Here is a 20,643-nt window from a genome sequence, read left to right as displayed (position 1 = left end):
TTGGATTTCTATAGCACATGTCCATACAAGGCATGTAGCTCAAAGTGCTTTACATAAAATTAAACAACAAACCGCAAGAAAAACAACAAATTAGAAATATATGAATAAATAAATGAAATATCAAAAGCAAAAAACGAGAATAAATCAATACATACCTAAATAATATACAGTAAAGTCATATTTGAGATATTCCAAAATACAAATGCAGGAAGTTAAAGATATTTTGAAATGTATTTAAGAACAGTAGATCGATATTTTGAAATCTGTTTGAGATAACTTAAGATGTGTTGATATCTTGAACTAGACCTTAATTCATTTTACGATTTTGTTTTTACATTTCCAGATATCTTGAAATGCAGTTTGAGATCTCTAAAGGAGTAGCATGCTTTGCTGTGGTAGTTACTTCAACTCTACGCCAACAGATGGCGATGTTGAATTTGCCTTTGAGCATGGTGGGATTTTTTTTTCCCAGAGTTCATTGCGCGTTACGCCTCTCACCAATCAGTATTAGTTGACTCGCACGAGTAGGCGGGCGGGTTGGAACCCTTTAAGGTGACTCTCGTTGTGTGTTGCTTGTCAGGTAAGTGAGGGTTTGTGTTTGTAATGAGGCTTAACAGAAAGTGATGGCAGTAGGTTTAAACTCACAGAACTATGGACTTTAGTTGTCTATTTTATGTGAGGTAAAATAAGAAAGGTAGTTGTTTGTAAACGTCAAAATCAGGGGTCTCCAGTATGTCGCTTGCGAGGTACCGGTAGCTTGCAACCCCTTTCCAAGTAGGTCACCAAAGGGTTAATGAATCCTATATAAATTTGAAAACTTGATTAGTCAAATTAGGGGTGGGCAGTCTTTCCAAAAAATCATATCACGATTCTTTTAACACAAAATCACTATCCACCGTCTAAATCGCAATCTATCTTTTCAGTGTCGCATACACTTAAGAGAATATCCGGACAACTCTTCAAGACCAAAGTAACAATTTATTTTATCAAACAAAGTTGAATTCAATTTGTCTCTCGTTCGTTTGCTAAGCGGTGTTAAGGAACACCCCCGAAACTGGCGAGTGAGTGAGGAGAGCACATCACCCCCCACGACCCTCAGACCCGTTGCGTGGATCTTGGATTCGCGCAAATAAATCGGTACCACAAGCGAAATGACAGTCACATAATCAACCGGAATGTTCAAGCAAATTATAGAAAAAAACCCGATCTAAATCCGTTAAGTAGATTTCTCGTGAAAAGCGGACAGACAGAGAGACATTGGATTTGATATATTAGTAAACCTTCAAAATAATGTGCAGTTAAAGTCTCAACAGCATTCTCAGCATTTCTGGAGCTTAGTAGTGCCAGATAACTATAAGAATCATCACCAAGCAGCTCTGAAAATATCTGCTTTGTTTGGGTCTCCATACCTCTGTGAGTCTTACATGAATGTCATGAAATCAAAGTTCAGAACAAGACTGACAGATGAACATTGAAAGAGTGGCTCCACTCCACCATACACCTGCCTCTCATGTTGACTCCATGCAGTGCCAGTCATCTGACTAACTAAAAAACACATCACACATGCAACTGGTCATGTGAATACTCTTGTGAAGTGAAACAGTGACATGTAACAAAATGTACAAGTAATATCTGTGTATTTGTAATTGCATTGTTTTCTGTTTTGACAGCATTCATGTTTTAATTCAGTAGTGTGAGATACACTAGAAAATGCACACAGACATACGAAATGCACTTTCAGGTGAACTAAATATTTTTTGTGATGTTTTAATACAAAATGTGAGTTGTGGATGCCAACATTTTGTAAATATTCAGGCAAAACAAGGTTGTTTGGGTTGAAATAAGCTATGAGAATAAACATTAGAAAACATGAGTAGCTCTCGGCCATTTTCATTTTGTAAAAGTAGCTCTCAGGGGGAAAAAAGGTTGGAGACCCCTGGTCTAAATAATTCCAGGTTGTAGATGCTCGTGTTTGGTAGTGTGCTCGTAGGTACGACGCTTGACCGTCGTGCTGTGTCTGTGACCACATGCCAGCATTTTATGTATCATGGGGAGCTGAAGCCCCAGCTACAGGGGCCACCAACCATCGTTATGCCAGATTAAAAATGTGGTTACTGCATTCAGCGTTTTGATTGGAGATGTGTTTGGTCCGGCCAAAAGTGGGAACACTAGTTCTGACTAATTGTTGTCAATCTGACACCTCCTCTCAGCTCTAGCAAGGCTTCCACTGTTAACTGCTGCTTTGCACCTACTCCGGCTCCAGCTTACTGTTTTCTTGTCTAAAATAAATGAACAATTCATCTATTTGTAATAATTGCCTTTATGGAGCGAGAAAAAAAAAATTAAATGAAGCATGGCTTCTGGGGCCCTGTATTGCATGTTAAGCAAGTTCTGAACAGAATCCATACTGACATTACTTCACAGTTTAGTAGCTTGATGAATGTAGTCCAGCACGTGTCTAGTTAGAAATAAGTTATATTGGGATTCTGTTATACTTCTAGCGTCAGTGCCGATATGGTTGCCTGTGTGAATCTTTTTGCACCTTACATGGCTTCATTACGTGTGTCGCTATCCTTAAAAGAACCGTTCTCCTGGAATTCTGTTTGCAACATGACAGGTCAACCGGTTTTATAGGCGCATCTGCCACGGTGTCTGAAGCTCCTCATGGTAATGCCAGCTCATAATATGGCTGGCACATCTTGTCAGTGCCATTACAGTACTGTATTGTTTAACGTTTTGTGTATTAGCTTCCTGCTGTTCTCACCCAGAAAGGAGAATACATTAAAAATGGACGAAGCGGCACTAGTGCGTTTTGGTATCCCCATACATGCTATTTCTATTTTTTGTTGAATTCTTTTTTCCTGTTTTGAACCAGGCTGGCGTGTGTTGATCTAGACGGTGTATATCTTCCCAGGACAGAAAATGAATTTATCCATAAAGTTATGGAAGATCTGGACAACTTCATGCAGGAAGAAGACCAAAAAAAGTTACGTTGTTGCTTGTATTTAACAACTTCATTGTTGCCAGTTTTTATGACTTTTGTTTTAAATTCACTCTTTATTATAGACCCAATGGTCAGTAGACACAAATATAGTTGTATGTTCGAGCAAATCGTCATTTTTCATCTTTGGGTTGTGGAAGCTAGTTAAGTGGAAATGTGTTTAAAGATACCTCATGGTATTGTTATATGCCATTGTCTGTATAACATTGAAACGTTTCATTTTAACCCTCTATACTCTTTCTAAGTTTGATTGTTTATTTTGGGTAAAATATGCTTCATTATAAGCACCAAGAAAAACATAAGGTAGCTGTAGATGAACAATACATCATTGCTGATGTCATTCTTTTGTTTTTAAGCTTGATGCTTTGTCCAGAAATGATTTTTTTTTTTCTTTAGATACACAGATGCACACAGGCTTGCCCAGCTTTTGACTGGGTAATAAGACAGACTGCACCACAGTACTCACGTTAATTTTACAAACGGCAGTTACCTAGGCATGTAATAGAAAATTACCATTATGATGTGAAAGCTCACTTTGAATTTCCTGCCTTGTGCCCCGTGTTGGCTGGGATTGGCTCCAGCAGACCCCCCGTGACCCTGTAGTTAGTTTATAGCGGGATGGAGAAGGGATGGATGGATGGATGGATGAACACTGCAAACATTCTGTTGTGTTATGATGTGCTTTCATTTTATCATCCGTGTTTTTCATCTTTCATTATTTTAACGTTTATTATGTGCTGGAGTATGGAGTGTATGTATACTTTAACTTGTAATGTTGAATTATTTTCTAGAGTTCTGCTGTTTCCCCCACTTCCAAACCGCCTACGTTATCTCATCCACCGAACCACTGAAAAATACGAACCTCTAAGTACTTTTTCCATTGGGTCAGACCGAAGTCGTAGAACAGTTGTTTGTCATTCTGGAATTAGGTGAGTTTTATTTTTTTTTTGTGTTCTTTATTATTTTGTATGATACAAATTAATTTCTATAAAATTTCATAATGTTCAGTTTTAAACAGCAGCTCTGCGTTGTCCTGTGTTGGTTTTATTTGATAACTTCAATCCATAAAGAGAGAATTTTTTTTTTATCTGTACACTGCTTTTTTTTCCTGTTTTTTTGTAAACCGCACAATGCAAAATCCAACTGATATCTAATTTCTGTTTGATATGCTTATTCAAAATGGAGGGCCTGCTAAGTGAAGTAGAGGCAAGGAAAACTGTGCTATTCTGATGGCTTAGGAAGTGGAATAAACAATAAAAGGAAACTGAATGAGTGGCGTAGCGTGGAAGATGCACTTCAAAGTTCAGGAGCAGAAAATCGCGCCGTGCCTGAAATAAAAAAAGAAGGGGTCAGGCATCAAAGTCGCCGTCCATAGTCTGAATGTGAACACCACTGGAGGAGGTAGCGAACTCCTAGGGCTCGCACTGTTTGAGCAGCGAGTTGCTGTAGTTATTGGCGACACACTTGTTACCGGCATTTTACCAGCAGGGGAGGGAGATTCTGACATCACCTCAACTGACAGTGAGTTGTAGTTTATTTTTTGCTTACCTTTATCCATACTTGTGTAAAAAATTTGTATGAGTAATAAGAAAAACAAGCAGGCAGCAGATGCAGTATTAATTACTGTTCTATTCAGTTCCAGACAATATTAAAGAACCTGACTCCCATGCTGAGGACATGGCTCCAGATGGTGATGGTGCTCTTTGTGCCAACCACATTTTCGGGTGCTGGCTGCTCACACACCCCTGCCTTAGAAACTTCTGGGCGATCATCTGGCCGTGTGCTGATGGACACTGTTCTTTAATCACAAAATGCATTAGTGGGTGCTGTGAGAGGTGTAGCCGACGAACTATGAAATATAAAGGCAGTACTGTATGATATTGACCACAAATTAAATGAATTTGTGAAAAAAATGATGCATCTGCTTACCTGTTTTTATATTCTGTTAATTACATCCAATTAACGTTGTAACGCTGTCCGATGTGGCTGATTATTTGGTGGTTTAGGGTCAGGTTCATCATAACATATCTCTTCATTTACGGGCAAGCCACGATTGTGTGCCATATTATGTAGAATGCTACATGCTTGCTTACTGTGGACTATACAGCAGCACTCCACCTTATTCAGGCACTGGTAACAGCCCTTAAGCTGCCATATAGTACGTTCTACCACCGCCTGAGAGTGGAGGTCATTATAATATCGCTGTTATTCAGTCAGTGGGTTGGCAAGCAGGGTGAGAAGCCACGTCTTCAGCGGGTACCCACTGCCACCTAAGTAATTGTGTTATATGGTTACATTGTACAGAAAACATATGGTTTTGACCAAACTGGAAATATTAAATATCTTATCTTACTGAGCCATCATGCACAGCACCATTTTCAGGTTTGTTCCACACGCTACTATTTCTCAGGTTGAATGAATCATGAATTGAGCCAGGCCATCTCATGACAACATTGGTGAGGCACATTTTCACATCCCAGATGATTTGCATATTAATAGAGTGAACATGCTTTCTGTTTACATAAACAAATTCATTTTGTGAAGGTGCCTTTATATGGCGCCAATGTGTGTGCAGTTGACTGCTCCGATTACATTGGGAAAAACTGGACATTGCTGAAAATTGTACTTTGATGTTTGCCTGTTCAACCACAGTATACGGATTCTTATATATCTGCTTGACAAGCAGATAATACCATCCCATACAGCTTAAATGGCGCGACTCAGCGATGACTGAGAAATACCCGATCATTCAGCCAGTTCATGCTGAAAGCTCCTTTGGATAAAAACCTGAGAGTGGACAGAACTTTCAAAGGAGCATTTAGAGCAAAATTCCTCGCAGTTTACCTTTGTAAAGCCGGCCCCAGTTCAGCTCCAAGACGATAGCTCTTGGAAATCTAAACCGACTTAGAAGCCAGTCATCATCTTGTGCCAAGAATTCAGTATTATCTCTGAATACATGTTCTCTTCTAATTCTTCCATTTGCAATGTCCTCTAACAACGCTAAAGCAGCCATGGTAGTGGAATAGTTTGGCCATTCTGTGCCCCATTTTTTTTGTTACAGATTGATTACAATCAAGGTGCCTTAAATTTATAAATGATATGCGGTTAATTTCAGTGTATTTGATAAAGCCCACTTCTTGGGTGTGAATCTAAAAAAGAAAGGGAAACCACACAGGGACAGTAGCATTGCGTTGACCAGGGTTGTTGTGTTGGTAGATAAATCCTTTAACTCCAACTCCTTAGTTTCTGATACTTCTGACTCCTCGACTCCTCTGTATTTAATATGCTGATGTATTTTCCATGTTGATTAAAGGAAGGCAACATACACGTCATTTAACTACAGAGCTACTGGCTAAGAAGCTGACTCTCTACTGTATTGGCCAGTTTAAACAAAAGACCGGAACCCCTGAACACACATCAGGCCATAGCACACACCTACACCTACATCATTACACTTGTTTACACTCAAATGAACTTGTTAAACACATTAGAAAAAGTGTTTTCATTTCATTTCAGATATAATGTGCCATAATCCAGATTACAATATGTTAATGTCAGGTTGTATAATAACTCAGCTGAACTTTTACACTAGTAGTAACACAACTATGCACTGGGCTTTATTCTTACATCAGAGAAGTACTTAATTATAACTATTGTTTGTGAAATGGGACATTTGAACTTGCTGTATTTTTTTTTCATTAAAATTTAAATTTGTTAGGAGTCTGAGTCAGTACTCCGACCGTGACTTCAGGTACCCAAAATTGTCTCCGACTCCACAGCCCTGGCTTTGACACTGGGTGCTGCCAGTTTGCAAAACCAAGCAGAAACTGTGTACATAAGGGGGAGTGCTGGCATGAGAATGTATGTGGCTTTACGCCAAGTTTAGTTTTTATACAATTTTGTACTTATGCACCGTTTATACATGAGGCCCAAGGAGTCCAATAAAACCAGAAGCTGGTTGGAACAAAAACCTGAGTCCCCAGGGCCGAGTTTGAGAACCCCTGGTCTAGAGGATATGCAGTAGTACCGTGACAAACAGCTCTTCTTTACATAAGATCTACTGTAGTAAAAAGAACAGGGGTGACAGAGAAATGTGCAATGATTTTCTCCTGGACAATTATGATGCTTGAAAATAAAACATCATTTTTTTTTTTTATATTCTGCTATTTTAAAAGTGGTTAAATTAGAAATGTGATGGATTAAATTGATATTCTTTTCCGTTTCTAACACATAGGTTTGCATATAAAAACATGGAGACATTTTAGATGAGTGAAATGTTGCAAAATTTCATTTTACTCTTCTTATGCTTAAGGTATACAACTGATGGCGCATATCATAGCATCATGTAAATTGTCAAGTACTACACCCAGAGTAAAATATTTGAGATCAAAGCCAGAAAATTGCTTGATTAATGAAGTTCAATCATTTTGTTCAATTTTTCTTTAAAACATTATCCATTTGAAAAGTGTTTACAGATAAGGTGGATGCCAAAAAAACAACTTTTCTCCATCCAAGCTAATGAGGAAGATTTTCAGGTTGGTTAACTGGGCAATTTACTTCATTGCTGCTGTTTACTACCAGTTAATGGAATGTTGAACTTAAGGTAGGAGAGCTTTCCTGGTGAAAATGAGATTTGTGTAGCTTTTGAAAACTGTACTCACCTTTCTGTCCCTTACTGCTTTGTATTTCATACAGTTTTTTTTCTTTCTCATTTTACGTCACAAATGTCTGTTGTTACAAATTAGTAGAGCATAAGGTCATTACTAGAAAAATGGAAATGGAATGCTTATGTACTGTAAGTGGAGGCCAATGGACAAAGTGAAATGTATGTTTAAAGTTGACTATCCAGTGATTTTCTAAATGTGTTATTTACTGACACGCTCTGACTCTCTGCAAACCTCTATCTCAGCACTATTGAAAACATGGCAGGTTTTAGATTTGGATAAGACGACGGTCCATTGCAGGGTGCACTTGCACATGCTATTCAACTTAAACTGGATATCTCTGGTGTACAGTATACAATAAGAGATTTTGACTTCTGAGGTGTGACGTATCGGCACTAACCAATGTTCCATTGTGCTGCTGTAGATGTTAAAAAGAATAAAATAAATAGACTCCAGGTATTGGTTTATGTCAAAGTTCTTAACAAGAATGAAGGGGCATAATGGGAAGTTGAATTAACTATTACATGAACATTTGAAAAGGCTTTTCAAACGCAATTTTAAATTTAATACCGTCATGCTGAGATGGAGATCCTATTGGTAGGTTATAGTGCCACCTTAGTGCCCTTTAGTTATTGGCTTGTTAACAGTGAATAGAAGATTATAAGCTTATTTAGCTAAATGGTGTTTTCTTGCTTAAATGATTTATAATACAGATATTCTTAAGTCTGAGCTTGCTGTATTTGTTCTATATTTTAACAACTACTGTATTCAGTAAAAAATGAGACAAATATTCTCACTCTCTTAATCGTAATACAGTACTCTTCAATACATCAGACAACCATTAATAAACATCATTACTTAAATTCATTTTATGTCTATTGACATATTGCAACACAAAGAGAAAAATTTTTACTGTATTTCCTGGACACTGTAAAATTTTTTTGTCTAATACTTATTTTAGTAAGAGTTTTTGTAGTCAAGTCTAGTTACATATCTTGTTTTAATATGAAGTTGAATTATGATCTCCATTCAACTGCAATGTTTATATGTAGCTGATTTGAGTCTGTAGCATAAAGTCATTTTTGATTTGCACTTTCAGTTTTTCTGTCATCATTCAAACCAGAAAATCTCCTCCATTTAGACACCATGTTTTGTTTTTTTTTTTTTTTGCTTTTTTTTTTTATCATAAACACCTCTTCCAAACTCTGTCTCAGTCCAGATATCAGAAGTTGAAAGAGACTACCATAAACCGCTGTACATCTTCTCAGTCTAATCCTGGGTAGAGTCCAAGAATAATTAAATAACAAATTACAATCTGTGTTAACGTCAGTGATGTATATTTCTGCTTTGACATCTATCTAACTGCACAAATTGGCAAATAGCAGTACATTTAATTACCATAGGAGAGCTTGCATATCTAATTAAAACCTTTTTTTATTTTTATTTCTCCCCTTCTTTCTCATTTTAATAGATTGCCTATTGAAATTGAATGTGATGAAGGTGATATCTGTAGTAGCACTGGTGCGGAGACGCAGTTTGGAAAGAAAAAATACATGTTTAAGAGTACACCCAAGAAGAGCCAGCCAGACGAAGCCTTATCTGTTTCAAGAGGGAAAGAAGAAGAATCCTTCCAAGCAGCAAAGTGTGAGAAAGACAGCATTCCAGACACAGAAGTAAAGCCTTGTGTTTTTACTTCATACTCCAACCAAAATCCATCTGAAGTGCACATTTTACCTAACTTAATTCCAGAATCGCATTCAAACTCAGCAGATTATCTACAGCATATCAAAACTTGGAAAGAAAACTTTCAGTTTAGGGATGTACCAGTCTGTATTCAAGATGTTGTTGCTGATAGCAAAGATGTAAGTTACGTACCGAAAGATCCAGACATATTTGAAAGAAAGGACAGCAGTTATGAATTAGAAACTGGGGATCTGTTAACTGCAATGACTCTACAAGACCAGCAGGAAGAAAGTCTTGCAGTGCGTAGCTCTGTGGAACAAAGGAAAATAAATCGTGCAAAAGAAGATTCGGAAGAAAATTTATTAAAAGAGGTTCAAACATTTTAATTCTAATCCTAAATATTATTGGTAATAGATTTATTTAATTGTTTCCAATTTGGGCTGTCATATTTTAAAATAAAATGTCATAGCTCATTTATTTCAGTCCCATCCTCTTCTTATCCCTCTCTCAGGTAGGAATTGTAGTTGCAGTGTGTGTTTATTTATTTATTTATTTATTTTTGTTTTTTTGGATGTGTTCTAGGTCATACATTGCCTTGTATTGATATGGAGCATCTAGGATCCCAGTAGCCTACAGTGCATCTTTGGACTTAAAAAGAATAAACAGCCCACTGGTTGTTTAAGAGGAGAAATCCCATAAAATATTTATAGATATTCACTTGCTTTATGAAATAATATATTGCCTGTTTTGTGTGTGTATGCGAAGATTTCAAAGTATATCTAAGATAGCTGTGCTAAAAATAATTGAATATAGCTTGTTAGCCTGGCATGTTTATTACTGACAAAACAGGAATACTTATCTTTAATAAGATTTTTCAGGTTGTTTTGTTTCAGTTATATTTACCTTATGTCACACATAAAGAAGGAATAGGGACAGCAATAAAACAGGGAACTGGACAGAACAATGCAGTATGATACAACCTATAAAATATTTCCACCAAAACAGCACTAAGGAAAAATTAGCATTATCTAGCAAGTGGTTCAGTTCTAAATTATTTGGTTTGCTTAGAATGAAACAAAAGATTCAACTTTGTTCCTACAAATAACCAATATGCATTGTATTTTGAAAAATCTCTGTCATAAAAATAGTTTTTTTTTTTTTTTTTGGACTTGCTGAACCAGTACAACAGAATCAGAAAAATAATGTATAGTAAATCAAGACATGTTAACTCTACTATTTTTCCTGGCTGGTCTTAGTGTATGCACTACCAGCAGATGCGAGCAGTTTTGTGTATTTTTCCTAATTTCTTAGACTTAAATAAAAGATGTAAAAATATTCTTCTCTGTTCAGTTTTCATGTATTTATTTGCTTTTTTTCCTTTGTGTTATAATATACAGAAAGCTATGCAGTTTGTGTTTTAAATGCTAAGTAAGGCTTTGTTTATTAAAAAAGCACATTTTGCAGCCAACATTAATCATGAGATTTATCTTCTTTTATTTTTGTTGTGTATTTGTTTCTTTTTGCAATGTAGATCAGAACTTATCTAAATGAAAATGAAATCTCTATCACAAATACCCAGTGTGATTATTCTGCATACAAATATGTGGCAACTAATGATGAAGAATTTGACCACATTATAGAGGTTTATGGCTTTCCAGCACATCTGAAAAATGCAGATATTAATGATGCCTTTGCTGCCTTCAGGTATGTCTCTTCTAAATGACAGTGACTTTTTTCTGCTTTGTATTGTTCTGTAACGTTTTCTAAAACACCTTAATACTTCTGGTTGAATCTAAACCTCCTCACTAAGATGTGGCTCATTGTTCAATTGTACAGGGTGGTCCAGATCTAATTATGCAGATCCAGATTGTCTGGATGACTTTGATTTATGCAGGGACGATTCCAGTTCGGTGCAATGATGATTCTTCATGTCGTGAGTTCACACACTTCTCGATGGTCCAGGACTTTTCGGGTGATTTTTTTATGTAATAAACTTAATAAGTTATAGCGTAATGAAAATTGCATAATTAGATCTCGACCACCCTATAGAAGACTTGCATATAAATGGAAACCTCCTTTTCTTTCTTTGTCTATCCTTCCATAGTACTAGGTTGTTGTACCGTGTTAGCCATTATGAATGTAGAGAAAAGCCAAGCAAAATGACACCTTTTATTGGCTAACTAAAAAGATTACAATATGCAAGCTTTCGAGGCAACTCAGGCCCCTTCTTCAGGCAAGATGTAATCTTGTAAGCTTTTCTCTATCCTTCCATAAAATTTGTAACCATCTTTGTTATTTAGCTAGGTTTTTGTTATTACTATAATATCATAATAATGCCCAGCCACATACAAGTTCAACTTGCTTGTTTTATTTTTGATACTCCTAGCATTCAAGAAAGCAATTTTTAATGCATTGCTTATTTTGCTTTGACACTTTAACTTTGGGCTAGAATTTAAGTTAATATGCATATTTGTTTTTACAAGAATGTTTGTGCCTTCATATGAGCTTCCAAACCTGGCCTGTGCTAAGGTCCCTGCAACTCCCTAGTTTAAATGATCCTCAAGTAACCTTCACGTATAACTTCCCAAAACGTTGTTGCCCCTTTGGTTCTAATGTAACCTAACATGGTGAAACAGGTCTCATCTGTTCCAAAAGGAGTCACAATGCCATATACAGAAAATCTATACCCTTCTATACTATACAGAGATTTGAGCAATGCGTTTAGCCTTTTCATCTCCTCGGTAGTAATGAGTGATCAGGTAATAGTGAATTGCAGGTTAGTTTCATGCCTGGAAAGGGAGCAACAAATGTGAACTTTGTTGCCTGACAAATGGAAGAAAGCATCTGGTAAGATGGTAGGATGTAGATCTTTAGAAAGCATTTCACAGGGGTTCACAACAGGAGGTGTGGTAGGCATTGGGAAAGTTAGGTATGGATGAATGATTAGTGTGTTTGTTGATGACAAAGAAAGCATGACGGTAGTCAGTACAGCATATGTGCATAGTAAAAGTTTTGAGGTGAATATGAGGCTATACCATAGATCTGTTCTGAGTCTGTTGATTTTCAGTGGAAAAAGTTACATGATAACTCAAGTCAAGTCAAGTTGGGAGCATGCACTGGTACAGTGTGCTGCCACACCCACTACCCGACAAAGCAACTTGGGATCCCAGTTTGCAAACCCCCAGGCTGACAACGCGGTCTAGTCCCACCCTCCGGAAATGACCCTCTATCTGCCGCAGCCAGGTGTTACGTGGGTAAACCCTTGGCCTGGTACACCCACTCGGTCCCCAACAATGAGGATCTTACTAGCTAGATCACAATGCAGGTAATGTGTCTCATTTGGACTCCATGAGCAACCGCTCATTCAACACAGAGTCAAACCAATGGTACCCAAGGATTTTCCGGAGAGACAGAGTACCAAAGGAGTCCAGTCTTCGTCTCAGGTCACTGGATAGCGTTTATGTCTCGCAACCATATTGCAGGACAGGAAGCATCAGGGCTCTAAAGACTTGTACCTTCGTCCTTTTGCGTAGGTATCGGGAGCGCCACACACCCCTTTCCAGCCACCTCATGACCCCCCATGCTCTCCCAGTTTGTCTACTGACTTCTAAGGAGAGTCACCAGAGACATGGATATGATTGCCAAGGTAAGTAAACCTCTCGACAAGGTCAACACTCTCTCCGCAAACAAACACAGTGCTAATGGCTGTGCCCAAGAGGTCATTAGAGGCCTGGATCTTGGTTTTTATCAGGACACTCACAAGCCCAGACACTCAGACTCCTCACTCAGTCTCTCGAGAGCCCCAATCAGAGCCTCCATTGTCTCTGCGAAGATCACAGCATCGTCAGCAAAGTCAAGATCCGTGAACCTTTCTTCACCAACAGATGCCCCACAGCCGCTGGACCTCACAACCTAACATGATAAAGGATATATAATTAGCAGTAACTAGCTAGGTAGAAAGTTTACCTGAATAAATAGGTTTAAAAATAGATAATGAAGATATGGACATCTGTGCTGTAGAGATTACTGCCAAAAGTAATGGGCATTTGCATTTCCACTTATGGTCAGATATCCTTCATTTTATAAAATATTTGCAGCTACAGTCATATTTTTTTTTCTTTTCTGGTATTTTATGTTCTTGACCCTAATTTTAGAGATTATTCATCAAAATAATGCATCCGTACACAAACACAGATCGTTTTTTTTTACAAGTATAACAACTTGAAGAGTGATAGATGAAATTTTCTAGAAGTTAATTGAAAAAACACAAATTTGACAATGAAATCACTCCTGTGATAAGAGAGCTGTATTTAATAGTCAACCTGTGACAGATGGTAAAAAGTGGCCACTTGTTCAAATCAATGGCAGCTTTTCAGATCTTGTAAAAAAGAAGCCTAAGTGAAAAAAGGTTCTTACAAATCACATAGAATGTGATGTATGAAATACAAGCTATGATTTGTCCACATATTTTCAACACACTAAATAGAAAATATTGGTCATAGAGCTTACAGATAGTATGACAGATAATCATGTTTTCACTTGTGTAATTATAAAAAAGGTTGAGATTGCTAGTGCATTTGCATCATCAGACTACTACAAATAATGTACTTAAACTGCACAGTGCAGTATAAGCAAGGGGTCTGTGAAGGGGGCTACATAAAGATAGAATAGCTAGTAGGGAGGTCATGGATCAGATTGAATTTCTGCAAATATCTACTCCACTGTAGTATAGAGGGCAAGCTAAGTCAGTGGATCTCAAAATTTAGGTGAGAACTCTGAAGGCATTTGTTTGATGAGCACTAGAAGTAACTCACTGAACATTTCACATCTATATATTTTTATAGTCACAATATCTTATACAAGTATGCTTGTCCCTGGAAAGGTTAGAAACTTGCTGAGTCTTTATGTAAAAGAGATTATTTTCTTAGGGGCATTGGAATAGTTAAGTTTAATTAGCATAGGTTGTCACTGGCAGAAGAGTGACATTATGCTATAATTTACTAACAGTAAATAGAAATTAGACAGCCATAATACATAGATTACTGTTGTAACATATAGTGCCTAAATGAGCTCAGTTGACTGCACATAGACAACATAACTAGAGAGATTGAATAACTTGCCTGATAAAGAGTACATGTAAACATACGGAGAAACATAATAATGCTGCAGTAAAATGGTGACGTGGCATTTAATATTAAAATGAATGCTTGATAATGATGACTTGCATATCCTGCTGTGATGATACATACATCAGGTTGTGATCAAGGTTTTGAAAGATGGAGAATAAAGGAGTGTTGTAGGTAAGCTGATTTGTGTTATAGAAAATGAAGTTCTATATTTGATATGTTTTTTTGTTCATTACGGTGGCAGAGAATGATTATACATTTCATGTTGGTCAGACATGCAAGGAACAGTTTTACTGTATTCTGTACATTTGACAATATTTCTATCGCTAATACTACAACCTGCTTCATTTTAACTTGCATTCTGAAAATCCCCCAAGGATTTAGCAAGATACAGGTAGGAACGTGATGTTGCTTTGGATTTGTGTAAAATAACTATTTTTCCCCTCTATAAGTCTATATGTAAAATCTTGGTGTTTTTATTATTATTATTTTTTTTATTAATTAATTTATTTTTTGCTGAGTAACGATGTCTTCCTTGGGACTGTACCATGTAGGCCAGGGTTGTGAAACGCCTGAGACTTTGTTTTGGTAACAAAAGCCTGTAACACTTTCTTGGCCACATTGTTGTCTCCCTTACTATTCTCTTTCTTTCCTTGTTATCTGTTTTCATTTCCATTAAACCTTAACCATTCCCAATGTGATTTTTTGATGCAGCTGAGCGATTCTACAGGATCTGCTGAATTTATCTGGAAATATGTGAATCACCGGGATTTAGCTTGTTGTGATGGTTATTACAATTTTAGGATGGTAAACATTTTAGTTTACATTTATGTCAATATTTTAAGTGTTTCTAGAACAGAACTTTTACTGTAACAGATTTTAATTGCAAGCTAAGCAACATTAATTCTTAATTTATTCAATAGATTTATTTATTTATTTATTTTAATTCTTCCCTTATTGCCAGTGCTGTCTTAGATTAGGCACTAAATAAATTTTAACCGCACAATTTTTGGACTAAGGATTTTTTGACTGTAGTATGATAGTTTCTGAAGTGCCAGCAAGAGATCTGCTCCACCTAGAATAATTCCCCCTCATTTTGTTATTAGTAGCAGTTAATTTAACATAACATTGTAAAAGCTGCTTAATTCATGGTGCCAGTCGGCTGGGGTCAGTTCCATGATAGGCTCCAGCCCTCTGCCTCCTTAAGCAGATTACGTAGATTCAAATTGTTATGCTGTGCCATTGTTATTATTATTTTTAATGTAGTTTTGTTTATGAAGACAAGTATGAAATACATTAAACAGGTGTACCAGGGCTGTGAGTACGTACATTTGGACTATGGCAGTAACAGATCTGAAAAATCTCTCTCTGTTTATTCTTGTATTTGTGTGACAGCCAGGAGGGACTGAAAATTGAGAGAGTCGACAAGACCCATGCGCTTGCTGTGTTTTCTAGCAAGACCACAGGTAAAGCGATTCTTCTTTTTTTTTTACCTTACGTGTGAAAGTGTAAGAATTGTTTCACAATGTTTTTATTTGTAGTAGTACAAAGTTGTAAGTGTACATATTTATTGTGTTTGTCTATCTCTCCTACCATCCAGCATCTAAAGTCTTAGTCCAGTATGTCTGTTAGGCTGTTATATTAATCCCAGTACAGTTCAGGTACTTGCAATAGTTTGGACTAGACTGTAATGTTCAAAATAATTCTTTATTTCCACATCTACACTGAAGAAAGGAACACTGGTAACTAATCACTGTCCATCTCCCAGAGTTTAAGAAAACAGAATTCTACACCTGTTACCTTACGATGTGTCTGCTTATTTTCTCCATTGTCATATGTCTCTCAGCTCTGTTCTTTTTGTTCTGCCTTCCTACGTTGTTTCTGTCTGAGATTTCATCTCTTTAACCTCGCAATTCTGTTCCTGGAGATGACTCTTGTGTGACCATGTATAGCACAAACTTTAGGATCACTGACAAGGCAAATGAATAGTTCATTATTTGTCTCATCAAATCAGAGAATCGTTTTCCTCTTGCTCTCAATGTGCTTTAATTGCCATTTGACAAATTCCAAGCTGGCTGTCACAGAATAAGTAGATCTGAAATAAATGATGACAGAATATACCAAAGCAGTGCCGTACATTTGTTTAATAAGCTAGAGCCAATCAACACTCAGTAGTGTGTGAATTTTGCAGGATGCATGATAAGAAAGGGCAAAGTATGCACTATAGCCAAGCCACGATGAAACACAACACAGAACGAGTTTTTTCCTGTAATGCATGCCAAGTCAGTTTTTTGTTCAGAAGATGATAGAAAGAGAACAACCAAGGGTGTCTGATTGAGTTAAAGTAATTAGTAACTTCTAGTTTACTGTTGGTAGACATTTTTCAAATCAATTTTAAGATGATACAGATGCTTGTGCCAATATGACATTGTGATTTTAGCAGTTTTTAATTGAACTTGAAATAAATCGCTGTTGAATCCTTATGATAAAGTTACCAAATATTACTACTCGTGCTGAGTTGCAGCAATCTGTGAAACAACAAAACTACTGTGTCCCAAGCTAAAATCCCTGTGCCCCATTCCACCTTCACCCCACCCAAGCAACCCCAGCACTGACCCCTGTGGAGCACCACTCTTAACATCGGCCAGTTCTGATGAGGTTCACCCTCTGCTTCCTGTGTCTGAGCAAATTCTGCAGCCATCTAAAAGCATCACCCTGAACTCCCACTAATTTTAGTTTGATGCCCAACCTCTCATGTGGCACCTTATCAAATGCTTTCTGAAAGTCCAGATAAATAATATCATAAGCTCCACTTTGATCGTGTCATTTTGTTGCTTCTCATAGACTTCCAGCATGTTGGTTATATAACCTCTCACTTCTGAACCCATGATGACTGTTCAGTAAAACTCCCGTTCTTGTCAGTCTTATCTGTGAATATATATGTATATGTGTGTGTGTGTCCAGGAGAATGTTAGAATGTTCTACTTCTCACAATGCTGTTGTGTTTATTTATTTGTTTTGCTCCATCTCAGCTCTCCAGGCTTTAAATATTCAACACCCTTTACTGAAGACACATGTTTTGTCAAAAGCAACCAAACAATCTAAGGGGAAGGCAGTAAATAACAGAGGTACGATTTGTTTTTATACTGCACCATTCTCACTTTTGCAGTCATTTATAAACCTACATTATCAGTTTAAACCATGGAGTTTTTTTTTTAACCCCCAGAGTTCTTACAGCCAGTGAAGAGGCGGCCAGTGGCTGATGCTGCAGTAGCAAAGAGGCTGATTGCTAAAGCTTTAGGGTTGCAGAATCCTGTAAAGCAAAACAAGGACCTATAATGTAAGGGGTTTGTTTTTATTTTTATTTTTTTTTAGTATGCTTTTCTAGAAGCAGGTTCGACTGCTGTATCACCATGTTTGTCCATCTGTCTTTCTGTTTCATCTGCTCGGGCACTTCAGGTATAATAATCTTGTAAAGACGAGTTGGTCTAGTTCTCCATGCATATTGGCATTTCTAAGGTGCTCAGGTGGGGTCCGTCACAACTGTCTTGCACTGCTGGAGATCATTGTATTGATAAATAGTAGATTCGTGGCTTGTGCATCAGAATGTTCTTGCTAGATGTGTTATGATCAGCCATCAGCTTTTTTTCTTTTTGTGTTTGCCTTGCATCACAAAATATACATGAAAAAGCAAAAACAAAACCATGAAATGATGATTACATAGTTCTCAGTATTATTTGGGGTCCGTCTTCAGGGGTTTCGAACTCCAGTCCTGGAGGGCCACCGTGGCTGCAGGTTTTCATTCTAACCATCTTCTTAATTAGTGACCAGTTTTTGATGCTAATTAACGTCTTTAGCCTTAGCTTTAATTAGCCTGACTGGGGCCCCTTAGATGTTTTTTCCTTAATTAGCAGCCAGACAGTAATGAGCCATAAAACAAACAGGACATGACCAGCTCATCTGTACCTATCAAACAAAATATGAAAATAAAGATGAAGGTCTCCGTAAGGTTGATCCCTCAGGTTACCAAAACATTTTAGGAGTTCTTAGCAAAAAAAAAACAGAATATGAACAGTTTTGGAAATGCCTGTTGTGGCAAAAAGAGAGTAGCAACAAGCCATGGAATTGAATAACGGGTTTAATTAACAGCAAGAATCAGCTTCTCATTAAGGAACTGGTTGGAGTTTGAAGCCCCGATTTAGCTGGTCATCTGTTGGCTCGTTTCACGTCTCATTTCTGTTCGGCTGTCATTTAATGAAGAAAAGAATCAATTCAGAAGACTTAATCTTTAAAACCAGGGCTATTAAAATAGAGGGAAAAGAAGTTAATTAGCAGTGAAAACTGGACACTGATTAGGAAAACAGTTAGAAAGAAAACCTGCACCCACTGCGGCCGTCCAGGCCTGGAGTTTGACACCCGTAGGTTCATCCTTAGCACTACAACTGCACGCTCATTTTGCTGAATGTTCTCCCTGAGCCCGTGTGGGGCCTTTATCTGGGTGATCAGGCTTCTTTTAAGGTAATATCATGCTTGTCAGAGCAAATAAAATATATATTTTGCTTAAAGCCATATTCACGTTAAGACTGGTGTAATTCTGAAGTGTTTTTTGCACACAGGTGGACAATGTAGACCCTGACTACTGAGTTAACGTAGCTCCACAATGCATCTGCCCACTTGTGCCACTGCCTTCTCTGCTACATGTAGATTTTCTGCTTCACCAGGTGTGACTAGTATAAAATTGTTACAATAAATAATTTTGCCAAATCCGTGTGTTTTCATTTCTGTTTCATTATTCTGGGTGCTGTAAAAGCTCTGACATTATACTGTTTAAGCTTTAAAGGGTCAACAAAATCGGCCTGTTCAACATCCCTGGATCTGTTGTCTTTGTTTTGCAAATATTCCATTCTTCTCTAGTTCTTTCAAGTAGTACCTGGTTCCAGTATATATACTTTTCAATATTGACCGTATTAGTATCTGTGCATTTTAAACGGAAGCCATACTTTCTCCCTATTTTTCCACTCCTTTGCCTTTAAAGTACTTCAGTCCTAAATGATGAAGAAACAGTAACAATGTTATAACTCTAAATGTTAATATTACTGTGTATTTAACGGACTGCTTTACCCAAATTCCTGGTGTCCTAGTACCCTTCTAATATAAATGTATAGTATGTAATGACATATTAACCCAGATTTGAGCCCTTTTTGTGAGTGTGTGAATGATCATTTTCATATTTCTATTTCACCTCCTGTAATATCGCCCAAACCTAAAGCACATCCAGTTCAGGGTTGTGAGGTTCCAGCGCCCTGCGTTGGGCACAAGACAAAAGCAGCCCTGGATGGACCAACCTGTACTTGCACTGATAGTTGCACAGCACTCACACACATCCAGTTTTAGAATCACCTAACGAAGACTGTCTCGGAAATTATTTTGAAGAAATTAGGTGAAGACTAACAAGTTGAATTTGTGTTGCGGGGCCAGACGTGATTCTCAAACAAGTTTGTAGTGAATAGCAGCGAAGTCTGCCATTGCAAAGGCTACACCCAGAGAGCCCCCAAGTTCTCCAGTCTGTGCATGTTTTAGTGCCGGGGTTTCAGGGAGAGAGCAAAAGAAACTGAACAAAAGATTTGATACTGAGGGAAAATAAAAATCTAAAGTTGCTGGAATCAATTCAGGAATTCAGTGGCACATTATAACTGAAGCTTAATAATTAGTTTGTTTGTTGTAATGAGTGTGGAGATGGACAGACAGACACATACACATAGACCACCACAGCTGCTTGGCTCCACATGATTCCAATGTGCTTCTGTCTGCTGTGACATCTTTCTGTCATTTTGACTGTTACATCATTGTGTGGATAGCAACAACAAATTAGCTTTGGGGTCTATGGATGTACCACATGTTAAAGTGCTCCAGCTATTCTGGCATGACATGTTTGCACTTTCAATAAGACAGTAACTTTAATTTACTTTAGTTATTTGTTTAGACGTGCAGTGAGACAGTGGTTGTCTTGTAGCCTTGTCCATGCTTTACAGGTATCATACAAGCACATTTAAGTTGGGTGTTTTAAGTACTGAAATCTGCATCTCGTGTCACTCTCCATTATCAGTTCACTTAACGGCAGTCTTTACGACAGGGTATTTACTTCAAATGCTTATTTAGCAATTCATAT

General features: G+C 37.5%; 1 protein-coding gene across 2 annotated transcripts; it reads left to right on the top strand.

The window, feature by feature from the left end:
- Window positions 1-494: 494 nt before the first annotated feature.
- On the top strand, window positions 495-19,238 carry r3hcc1 (R3H domain and coiled-coil containing 1). Of its 2 annotated transcripts, none has more exons than XM_039768471.1 (9): window positions 495-580; window positions 2,876-2,986; window positions 3,793-3,930; window positions 9,137-9,719; window positions 10,880-11,052; window positions 15,870-15,940; window positions 17,507-17,602; window positions 17,701-17,814; window positions 19,091-19,238. In XM_039768471.1, the coding sequence occupies exons 2-8, from the start codon at window positions 2,943-2,945 to the stop codon at window positions 17,811-17,813; spliced, it is 1,218 nt and encodes a 405-aa protein (XP_039624405.1). In that variant the 5' UTR covers window positions 495-580; window positions 2,876-2,942; the 3' UTR covers window position 17,814; window positions 19,091-19,238. The 2 variants fall into 2 exon arrangements, with proteins under 2 accessions (XP_039624405.1, XP_039624406.1); XM_039768472.1 differs by lacking the exon at window positions 495-580 and adding an exon at window positions 649-774.
- The last annotated feature ends 1,405 nt before the right edge of the window (window positions 19,239-20,643 follow it).

The sequence above is a fragment of the Polypterus senegalus genome, chromosome 11 (assembly GCF_016835505.1).
Source record: "Polypterus senegalus isolate Bchr_013 chromosome 11, ASM1683550v1, whole genome shotgun sequence".
Classification (NCBI taxonomy): Eukaryota; Metazoa; Chordata; class Cladistia; order Polypteriformes; family Polypteridae; genus Polypterus; species Polypterus senegalus.
This window is presented reverse-complemented; position numbering and strand designations above follow the sequence as displayed.